This window comes from Ranitomeya imitator, chromosome 1 (assembly GCF_032444005.1).
Source record: "Ranitomeya imitator isolate aRanImi1 chromosome 1, aRanImi1.pri, whole genome shotgun sequence".
NCBI classification, from domain to species: Eukaryota; Metazoa; Chordata; class Amphibia; order Anura; family Dendrobatidae; genus Ranitomeya; species Ranitomeya imitator.
Window position 1 is genome coordinate 1,070,695,745 of NC_091282.1, and position 11,255 is coordinate 1,070,706,999.

The 11,255-nt window shown below is 43.6% G+C and overlaps 2 protein-coding genes across 2 annotated transcripts; one reads left to right on the forward strand and one right to left on the reverse strand.

Annotated features, from left to right (window-relative positions):
- The first annotated feature begins 294 nt into the window (after window positions 1-294).
- LOC138656874 (uncharacterized) lies at window positions 295-1,992 on the forward strand. The gene is made up of 2 exons (XM_069744197.1): window positions 295-871; window positions 1,311-1,992. The coding sequence occupies exons 1-2, from the start codon at window positions 461-463 to the stop codon at window positions 1,839-1,841; spliced, it is 942 nt and encodes a 313-aa protein (XP_069600298.1). The 5' UTR covers window positions 295-460; the 3' UTR covers window positions 1,842-1,992.
- A 619-nt stretch (window positions 1,993-2,611) lies between these two features.
- Window positions 2,612-7,844, reverse strand: LOC138656875 (uncharacterized). The gene is made up of 2 exons (XM_069744198.1): window positions 7,440-7,844; window positions 2,612-4,116 (listed from the first exon to the last, which is right to left on the reverse strand). The coding sequence occupies exon 2, from the start codon at window positions 4,108-4,110 to the stop codon at window positions 2,851-2,853; it is 1,260 nt and encodes a 419-aa protein (XP_069600299.1). The 5' UTR covers window positions 4,111-4,116; window positions 7,440-7,844; the 3' UTR covers window positions 2,612-2,850.
- Between the last annotated feature and the right edge of the window lie 3,411 nt (window positions 7,845-11,255).

Sequence of the window (11,255 nt, forward strand, 5' to 3'; positions counted from 1 at the left end):
TCGTGTTCATTCTCCATCTCGTAAGCGTTCTGGTTGGAAATCAAGATCTTTGCAGCGTCTTTGTTTTATAACCTCTCGTGAGCGTCTTGTTTAGAAATCTGGAATTCTGATCCGTATTGATTTAACATCTCGTGAGCGTCGTGGTTGTAAATCGAGACCTTTACATCGTTCTCTAGCTTCTTGTGAGCGACCTGGTTGGAGATTTTGAACTCATCAGCGTTCTTATTAAATCTTTCATGGTAATTTTTTTTTTTTTTTTAATCTGCCATTTTCAAGCCCCAAAATTGGTATTAATAATATAAAAAAAGCATACGAACCATTCCATCCCTAAAATGGTGGCTACCAAAAGGAAAGAGCGCACGGCCCATCCCATACAAGAGAAGGCTGCTCACATTAGGAAAGGCACAGGGGCCACAACTTTCTTGCTTGATGTTGCTTCATGTTTTTATTCTTTTTTTAGATGTCTGCCAATGAACAAGACTGTGTTCGGGCACTCATAGAGATGTACCGCTCCCTGCCCTGCTTGTGGAAGATAAAGTCGGCGGATTACAGCAACCGCTACAAAAAGAAAGATGCGTATGAGAAGCTGGTGGCCATCTACAAGGAGCATCATCCCACTGAGACGGTGGATGAACACATTGTGCGTAAAAAAATCCAGGCTCTCCGCACAGTCTACAAAAAAGAGTTGAACAAGGTGGAAAAGTCGCTGAAGTCTGGGGCCGGAACTGACGACGTCTATGTGCCCAAGTTGTGGTACTATGACCTGCTGGCGTTCACTCGGGACCAGGAAATTCCTCGTCCGTGCCAGACTGTCACAAGCATATGTGCACCATCGCCTGAAGAGAACCTGCCCGAGTCTCCGGACGAGCATGTAAGTACCCCCTAGCTTCCCTTCTAGTAGCATGCCGTGTGTCTTGTAGGTTTATGAGACTGCATGGTTTCCAATAATAATGATTCACATTTTTCATGTTTAATCCCCCTGTTAATAACAGTTGTCACTTCCTGTTCTGAGAAGTATGTCCAAACAGTACTCCCCCCTCCTTTAAATGCATTTTTAATAATTTCCAAAGTCTATAACATAAAGATAAATACATTAACATATTGTGTCTTCCGCACATTTGTACGTACAGTATTGCTGCCCAATGTAGTTCAGCCCAGCTCTGAAAGCTCTGTAACCCCTGTGGTTTGCTACCTAGTTCCTCATAGCTTCCCATGAACAGGAATAGAGGTGTTGGAGAGGTGGGGCTCTAGGCTGAGTTGTTTGTATGTTATTGACTTTTAATTTTTTTTTCTTTTTGCTTGAATCGCAGGTGCCTCTTCAACAGCGGGAAAGACCAGAAGGGAACGATGTCCAGTCCCATCAGTCCTCCAGAAGCCCGTGTCTCGAGGATCAGAGACGTCCACAGCGGCCATCTCGCAAAAGAAAGTCGACAGCGGGGACACCTGTGGATCTCCTGGCAATGGCTAACAACATCTTGTCCAAGCATGCGGCAACCCAGCTCTCCGCATTCCCAACCTTGGTTGAGGAACGGTTAAAAAAATTGGACGTTACCCAACGATCTCACGCGGAGCGATTGATGTTTGACGTTCTGAACGCGGCAGCCGCTGGAAAACTGAGCGACACATCTATGTTGAACATCACTGAGCGTCAGCCCAGTAGCCAGTTTTATTTGGGACCACCACAGGAGCCCATGCACAGCACTCCTGTCCGCAGACCAGGCCCACATCATTCTCAGTTCTGGACACCACCTGCACCTCCTTCTTTTGCAGACTTTTCACAAGGACCTCCTACGTCCACGGACCGGTACAGCGAGATGGGCACCTACTATCAAAATTTGTAGGGATCTTGTCTTGAAAACACTATAGACTTCAGTTTTATAACGTCCATAATCCACTCTGCCTACTGCCCTGCAGTCATTGGCCTGACGCCCGGTAATTAATCCTTGTGCCACATGAAAATGTCATGTGAAAACAAATAAAATATATATATTTTTCAAATTTGTCTCCATACTACGTGGCTCTCTGGATGGGCAAAATACTATGTGGGTGGGCAATATGCAAAGTGGACATGCATACTGTACAATACCAAATGCATTATAATCGGGATATATATATATATATATATATATATATATATATATATATATATATATATATATATATATATATATATATATATATATATATATATATATAGAACAGCACAATGCTCACCAATAGCGGGTGCCTAGCCCCCTGGATACAATGGTCCAAGCATTTATCCAACATATATACAAAATAGGAAAAAGAAGGCAGCACTCCCAAAGTTTCATGTGAAAAAAATATGGAGATTTCATCGACCCACATCACTGCTCGACGTTTCGGCTCCCTGAGCCTTTTTCGAGCCTTGAAAAAGGTTCAGTGAGCTGAAACGTCGCGCAGTGATGTGGGTCGATTAAATCTCCATTTTTTTTTTCACATGAAACTTTGGGAGTGCTGCCTTCTTTTTCCTATTTTGTATATATATATATATATATGTATGTATATATATATATATATATATATATATATATATATACACACACATACACACACACACACACACATCATGAAAGCGCTAGGGCAGAAGAGGTTGTTGATTCCCATGGTTCATATGTTTGATACAGAAGTAGAGTATTTTCATAGTTCAATATTTTAATTGGAATGGAATAAAAAGAACAAGACAATGTACATAAATCAATATATCGTTATGTTGACATTGTTACTTGACAAAGAAATTGGTTGGGTTCTAAAAAGAATGGTACACGAGAGCGGATGAACAAAAACAAATGTAATCCATAATAAATGGTAAAAGATATGCCGACAGTTGCGCTACAATTGTTGGTGCTGCCATGAGACAGCCCCTGGACCATTGAAAAAGTCACAGTATTTTTCCCTGCAATTTGTCGCGTCATCATTGTTCCTTCCGGATCCCAGACTTTCCAGGCCAGAAACCCTGTGCTCATCTAGACGCCATTCTCCCTGGGTTATATCCCCGTTTGCAGGGTCAACAGAGTCTACATACTGTGGAGGGCTGTATGCAGTGGCATCACGGCGGCGCAAAAAGTTGTGGAGGACGCAACAAGCAAGAACCACAGAGTCTATAGACGATAGTTTCATGTTCATTGCAGTGTGGAAAACACGAAATCGGTTTGCCATGATTCCAAACGCATTCTCCACAACGCGTCTAGCTCTCGAAAGCCGGTAATTAAATATGCGCCGCTCAGGTGTCAGAGTTTTCTGGGAGAATGGCTTCAAAAGGTTGGGATGCAGTGGGAACGCCTCATCTCCGACAAACACAAAGTTCATGTTTTCAGTAGTGTCACTGTTGGGAGGCAAGGCCAGTTTGTTTTCTTTCAAGCGGTCCCCAAAATCGGTTAGCTCCAAAACTCCGCCATCAGATAATCTCCCGTTAATCCCTACAGACACACTTACAAATTCGTAGTTCGCATTAACGAGGGCCATCAGAATTACGCTGAAATAACCCTTATAGTTATAATAAAAGGAGCCGGAGTGTGGTGGTTGGGTGATGCGGACATGTTTCCCATCCAAGGCACCCCCGCAATTAGGGAACTGCCATTGCTCATGAAATCCCCTTGAAATCTCTTTCCAATCATCCGGGGTCTCCGGGAAAGGCATGTAATTTTGGTGTAAAGCAGAGATAATTGCTTTACATGTCTCCGGAATTATGACGCTGAGTAGGGTTCGGGAAATCGCAGCGCAGTAATGCAAGTCTTGCATAGACCTTCCAGTCGCCAGGAACCGGAGCGTAACAGCCAGTCTCTCATCCACAGGGACAGCAGCTCGCATCCTTGTATTTTGCCGCCTAATATAAGGTTCCACAGCTTCAAGTAGGAAATTAAATGAATCCTCGGACATTCTCAGGTAGTTCTTGAAATCATGCGGGTTGTTCTCCTTCAGTTCCCTGATTAGGCCCATGTGGGACAATTGATTCCTCTTCTGCAGCCACTGTCTGGTCCACATGCGGCGCTGTCGCTTTGCACGATTGTTTCGCGCTTCAGCCTCCAGCTGGTTCTGAGCTTCTAACAGCAATGCAGCCGCTACAATCGCAGGTACATCCGAAAGAGACATGGCAACCTGAAAAAGCACAATAAAAAATAATTATTACATATGATTTGCTAAAGTGACACAAGACAACCAATACTGTTAAATAGTGTTCACACATCTTTTTTTTTTTTTTTTTTTTTTGTTATAAGGCAAAGTTCACATTAGCGTTTTGTTCGGTGCAGCCACGGCAATGCATGTGCCACTATATTTTACCTAGGGGCCTGAAATAACATGTGTTGCCCTATCGTTTTGTGAATCATGCGTCAGGACACAGAGGACGATGCATGATGTTTTTTTTCTGACCCTAAAACCATGGAAAAGTTAATGCATGGGTCACAAAAAGCGGCGTTGGGCATGTGCTCACATATCTGTTCAGCGTTGCATCTCAGACGCTGCCCTGTTCTACAGAAATGTGAACATAGGATTTAATGGAAATTTATATTTACATGTGTAATAAGCAGCGTTTAACACTACAGCCGCACCTCATTAACATCCCAAAATTACGATACAAGCTACTACAAAACTGAAAGCAAGACAATAAACGCTGTGACTTGGTAACGGGAACGCCAAAAAAAAAAAAGGATGTCTGGAGCCGGCGTCACAAACGCGACGCTGTGCATAATCAGAGACGCTATAGCGATGCCGATCGCGCCGCAGCTAGGACCTCCTCTGGGCGTGGTTAGGCGGTGCCGTACAGCGTCTATCTTTAGAAAATGGCGGCGAGACAGCGCTGTGCTCCTCTGGGGCAGGCCGAGGTGCGTTTTTTTGTGGACAGGATGGATGCCCTCGACTATGAGGGACGGAGGAGCCGGCCTGCCCACCCAAATTTGCACAAGAATGCAGTGCTGGGCCGCATTGCAGAAATGATGGAGAGGAGGTTTAGCATCCGGCGCAGTGCGCTGCAACTGCGCAAGAAGTGGGCCGACCTGCGCTATAAGCAGCCACTCCATCTGGCACACTTGCGAGCGGAGGCAAAGCAAGGCAAGTATCAGAATGGTGGAATTGGAAGACGCACGGTACCGAGCGGGGGGAAATGGGAGACTCGTGCCCGTGGTTGCCAACTTGTCCGGGACTTACGAGGACAAAAATTTAATATTTTCTTTTCAAATTTCTATAATGTCCAAGCGCAAAAATGCGTTGTCGCGTAAAAATTGGTCAGGTCATGAATTCCATAATCTCCACCCCCCATATTTAATTTATACGGATGTCCGCAATTGTAATCCCGATTGGCCTGAAATCATTACGTGGAGGTTGGCAACCCTGCTCGCACTGCCAGTAGGGGGAAACAGGAGACGTGCACTGCCGTGAGGTGCTTCCTATGTTCTATATATGTAATTACATTTAGCTTGTCAAAATTGATTTTTACTCCTTCCCGCAAATGGCCTCTTTTTTTTTTTTTTTTTCTACAGCTCTGTACTTTTGTTGTCTAAACATGGCGATTTCTTTTTTTTAATTTTTTTGTGTAGAGAGACGCCGCCGGCACCAGAGGGCACTGGCCTCCACCACAGCGGCCAGCAGCAGGCCACAGCCTGGACCGTCACGTAAGTTATCCATCATTCATTTCAATTTTATAACTGCATATGGGACTTTACAGGGGAGCAGAAATATAGAATACATTACAGATGCTGCCGAATTTCGATAGGCTCCTAACTTTTGCTGTCAATGTTGTCTAGTTTTATTGTGATGTCTACAGCTCTGTACTTTTGTTGTCTAAACATGGCGATTTCTTTTTTTTATATTTTTGTGTAGAAAGACGCCGCCGGCACCAGAGGGCACTGGCCTCCACCACAGCGGCCAGCAGCAGGCCACAGCCTGGACCGTCACGTAAGTTATCCATCATTCATTTCAATTTTATAACTGCATATGGGACTTTACAGGGGAGCAGAAATATAGAATACATTACAGATGCTGCCGAATTTCGATAGGCTCCTAACTTTTGCTGTCAATGTTGTCTAGTTTTATTGTGATGTCTACAGCTCTGTACTTTTGTTGTCTAAACATGGCGATTTTTTTTTTTAATATTTTTGTGTAGAAAGACGCCGCCGGCACCAGAGGGCACTGACCTCCACCACAGCGGCCAGCAGCAGCCCACAAGCTGGACCGTCACGTAAGTTATCCATCATTCATTTCAGGCTCCTAACTTTTGCTGTCAATATTGTCTAGTTTTATTGTGATGTCTACAGCTCTGTACTTTTGTTGTCTAAACATGGTGTTTCTTTTATTTTTGTGTAGAGAGACGCCGCCGGCTACAGAGGGTACTATCCTCCCCCACATCTTCCAGCAGCAGCAGCAGCAGCCCACAAGCTGGACCGTCACGTAAGTTATCCATCATTCATTTCAAAATTATAACGGCATATGGGACATAAGAGGTGAGCTGAAATATTGTATACATTACAGATGCAGTAACCCCACCGCAGTCCACTACTCCGCCCTTCCGCTACCCATCTTCCTCCCCCGGCTCGGCATCATTCTCCCCAGAGGCGAGCATTCGTAAGTGACGATAAACTGCGAGCGGTTCCCCACAGCGAGTTCAATTGTTAAACAGATATGATTTTGATTACTTTTAGCTCCGGGAACTCTGGCCCGAGACAGGGGATGGGTGGTCAGCAGCTCCAGTGATGGACAACAGGCGTCCCTTCTCCGTAAGTATACAGACAGTGGGAGGGGTTATCGGTGGGATGTCACATTTGACAGCGACTAATAAAATGCAACCAATAAAAAAAAGACCTCTGGGACAGGACAAAAAAAAAAGACTTTTATTCTATCTTCTATCTACAGAACCGGACACTGTGAGAGAGCTGCTGGCCAAACAAGAGGGACTGGAGCGGACAGTAGCGCTCTTGGAGCGCACAGTAGTGCTGCTGCAGCATCAAGTGCAGCAACATGGACGCACGCTGCGACACCTTTTGGCGCGCGGGCATTAAAAATGTTTTTTTTTTCTGTTTTTCTTGACAGATGTTAGTGTTTTGTTGAAAAAAAAAAAAAAACAGTTCAGTTTCTAAAAAAAAAAAAATTTCGTTCCTTTAAGTTGTGTGCTGTTTTATTTACTAGCGGAGCACGCCAGGGCCAGCCAAGGCAGACACAAGAGAATTAGTTAACCTTTCCATATAGTGTGTGCAAAATTGGCAGACAGCTAGTTTACCTTTCCATATGGTGTGTGCAAAATTGGCAGACAGCGCAACTGAGTTTGCAAATCGCATAGTAATGCCTCCATCTTGTGCGTCTGCTTGCCAGATGCACAAGATGGCTGCCGGAGGTGTTTTATCCATCATTACACCATATACATAGATAAACATTATTGAATAGCCATAACTATAAACAAAAGAAACAAACAACTGAAAGACATTTCATACCGTTGATGAGCAAGAAAAGAAACGATGAAGACGCCTGCAGTAGAATACGTTCTAGACAGAACGTCCACGGGAGAAGAGGATCGTAGCTGGCGAAGGATCGTTCCGAACAGGACGCTGGAAAGGCAGAAGACCGTGAAGACACAGCGCTCCAACAATATGAATCAATCGCTGTAGAGTTGCGGTTTATATTCCGGGACGCCGTAACGTCACATCCTGGGTGTCTCCCTGTGCAGAAAACACACCTATCTGGCTACGTCTGCATCGTTAGATCGTTACACTCTTGCTGTGTGACACTGAGCAAACGACTAGCGAGGACGATCTGTGAGTCGCTGTTACGTCACTATATCGCTCCAGCATCGTTCGTAGGTTGGTGTGTTTGGCATCTCTGCAGCGACCTAAACAGCGACGTTCCAGCGATCTTATTTTGGTCGGATCGTTGTCGTTCTCGTTGTAAAATCGTCTAGTGTGACGGTACCTTTAGTCTCAGGTTCTCTGTAATAAACATGTATTAAAATTGGCATTGAATTGTAGTAAATAATTTACATATTAATTATTTCTAATTTCACACATAAAAACCATACAAAACATGTTTAATACTGAACAACCAATTTCTCAATGCTGGACCCCTCTATAACCTGAGAGGAACTAGTTCTGGTGGATTTACATACATTAAATGGAGATGGCATGCATTATTAAAGCCTACGTGTAATACAACATTTACCCTGCATGGGCTGTTGGTCATATGGCTGGGTACAGCATCCTTGTAGGATAACAGCTGGATGCTTTCTTTATAAGATCAAAGGAATTGAGGCCTAGAGCATACAATTCATCCTTCATTTGATTGCCGTTAACTTTTTCTGTCTAATGTCGATTTTAATTGGAAAACTGTTATGACTTGTAGACTCTAAAATGTACCCCTCGTTGCTACATTTGAGTAGTGGCATAGCTTGAAACTCATAAGTTCCAGAACCGGTTTTTGAAATGGGACCTACAATGTCCAGCAAAAATCCCATACACTAATTCTGGTGATGGTAGCGAAAAGTATGTATGTACCAGAGACTGTAACCCAAAAGCCACAATTCTCAAGGAAATTATTCAGATCAAATTCACTGGAATTCTCATTTAACTGGATTAATTCTTTTAAAAAATGTATCTTCCTTTACATATAAATTCTTGTTACATAATCAGTCCCTCATCTCTTTCTTCCTGATATATTTCAGAGAGTGATCTAGTTTAGATAATCCATGTTTGAATACCCTATTAGGAAATTTGGATTATCTTTTATTCTGGATTCCTTGAATGATCTTGAGTTACACAAATTATGCATTGAGTTTAAGGGGCAAATTATAATGCCTAATTTCCCTTGTGGTGGCCCTTCAGGGAAATTTAATACTTATTTCCCCTGAGAGATCAAAATATTGGGGTCCAAAAGGAGAATACTTTGCAATAAGCTTTTTGTTAATTGAATGGTTCTCAAGAGTTAGAACCAAATGGTACATATTATATAAGTTGGCATGTGCCAGGAGGATTGTTCTCCTTAGGCTATTTTCACACTAGCGTCGGATTCGGCCCGTCGCAGTGTGTCGGGCCGAGATTCCGACGCTAGCGTTTGATGCGCTGCACAACGGAGGCAGTGGATGCATTTCTCCGGCACATCCGCTGCCCCATTGTGAGGTGCGGGGAGGTGGGGGCGGAGTTTCGGCTGCACATGCATCTACATTAGATCTTATAACAACATTGCTCAAATACTATACTTAATTCTTCCTATTTCCTGTATTGCTGTTCTACTTGCTTATACGTTTTCCCCTGCCCTCCGTGAGACTGTAGATACTCTGTCCTCTCTCCATACTGTGGAGATCTGTGTACAACCCTCCTACCTGCTGATATTTCTAACAGTTCATGCCAGTCAGACCACAATACTCGCACTGGCTGGCGACTCTCCCAACCCGAGTATAACAACCTCATAGAAATGCATGAAGCTGTCAAGATCTGATCAGGAGACTCGTTAACAGTCCGTGCATTGCGGTCTGAGCCCGGACCAATTTGCACTGACATCTGCATGAGCTCTAACACTGAGAAAAAGGAGGGGGATGCATAAAAAGAGTCAGTATTGAGCAGGAGATCTGATGGATTTGTATAATATTTTTCCAAAATCACTTGGCAAATAGTAGAAAATGAAGACTTTAAAAAGTTATTCCTAATTTGCCTTTAACTTATGTCAATTAGACCCATTGACTCCGTCCAACAATGCATTTCAGTTGTCCTGCGTTCCAGTTGCCTGTTGCATACATAACATGAGGCAATTGTTATACACAGCTAAGTTCCCATTGGGTGTCATGGGACCAGACTCCTCTAATGTAACAAAAAAGTGAAAAAAATGGTTTATCATAAATGCCAAAAACTGGCTGTGATGCCAAGGGTTAGACTAACATTGTTTTGAAGTACAAATTATTTGTTATTTTTAATTGGGTATTTATGTAGAACTTAAATTGGGTTAAGCAATAAATGCCAAAGGGAGCACATACTGCTCTTTTGGAGATTCAACAGTGTCAGATGAAATATTAGTCAATGCATAAACATTTACTTATATAAAATTCTGATGAATGCAAGGCAACTGTAAATCACTCATTTTCTTAAAGGGGTGGTCCGGCACCAAAAAATGTATTTTCTTATCTTTTTCACCAGAACCAATTTTGTAATTTGCTTTATTACACAAAACCCTATACTTTTACCTATGTATTCTCTAAATGCTTTTTTTTACTGTATTTCCTAGGATGTTTTGCTTGAAAGGGATCTCAAATGTGATGTCACAGGAGGCTGGGGCTGCACTCACTGCCCACATCTTCCATAACTACTTGTGGAACAAGACATCACAGGGGGCAGCGTTACAGTTAGTCACTAGTTTGTTGCATCGCCGGCCCCTCGGAAGATGTCATGGATCTTGGGTGATGGATGCTGTGGCATATGTGAGTTCAGTGCCGGCTCTCTGCTTCCGTCTCTGCTGAAGCTGTAGATTTTGTGAAAGAAGACATTGTCGGGGCAGAGATAGAACCAGTGAGTAAAATCAGCACTGCCCCACAGCTTCTAGCATCACCCTCAAATGAATCGTCACAGGAGGCCATGATAAAAGCAGTGCGTGGCACCAGAACCATCCCCTCATGACTAGAGATGAGCGGTGTTCGAGTCGAACTGTTCGCCAATTTCAAATTTGAGCTGTTTTGCGTGGTATTCGAGTCCTTCGACAAACTCAAGCAATTTGCTTAAAATTCGGCTGTTCGAGTTTCCGTTCGATAACTGTTCGTTCACCAAAAGCCTAGCTTGATTTTCACATTAAAACTGTTTATGAATGTTAATAGACTGTTTCAGTGTATAGTGGGTGGGGGTGGGGGGCGGAGGATAGATCTGTGCTGAAATAACGCCGATCTCCATTTTTTTTTCTTTCCCGCATTTACAGTGGGGCGGTGCAGTCTCTCAGCCTATCAGCAGTGCACACACACACAGCAATGTGCATGTGATGCACACAAGCAAGGGCATATGTCATTGGCTGTGTATGTCACATGTCCTTGTCCTATAAGAACCAGCCATTTGCCCCATCGCCACCATTTCCTCATTGCTGCAGCTTAGTGTTAGACGGCACCGCTGCTGCTGTGGGCGCTATACAGTCTAAGAGTGTTTTTTGTGAGCAAATTTTCTGTTAGATAGAGAGTGATAGGCCTAGGGAGTCTGGAGTCGGGATTAGTTGTAATATCAGCCCTTTTCAGGGTAGGTTACAGCAGTTCATAGCACTTTTTGCCAGGCAGGTCTGTGCCAGTGCTG

What these genes read in the sequence shown, in the direction of transcription:
- LOC138656874 (XM_069744197.1), top strand. Translation starts at nt 461, where the DNA reads ATGTCTGCCAATGAACAAGACTGTGTTCGGGCACTCATAGAGATGTAC. An exon ending in CCGAGTCTCCGGACGAGCAT is followed by an intron (nt 872 to 1,310) that starts GTAAGTACCCCC and finishes CTTGAATCGCAG; the next exon opens with GTGCCTCTTCAACAGCGGGA.
- LOC138656875 (XM_069744198.1), bottom strand. Translation starts at nt 4,110, where the DNA reads ATGTCTCTTTCGGATGTACCTGCGATTGTAGCGGCTGCATTGCTGTTA.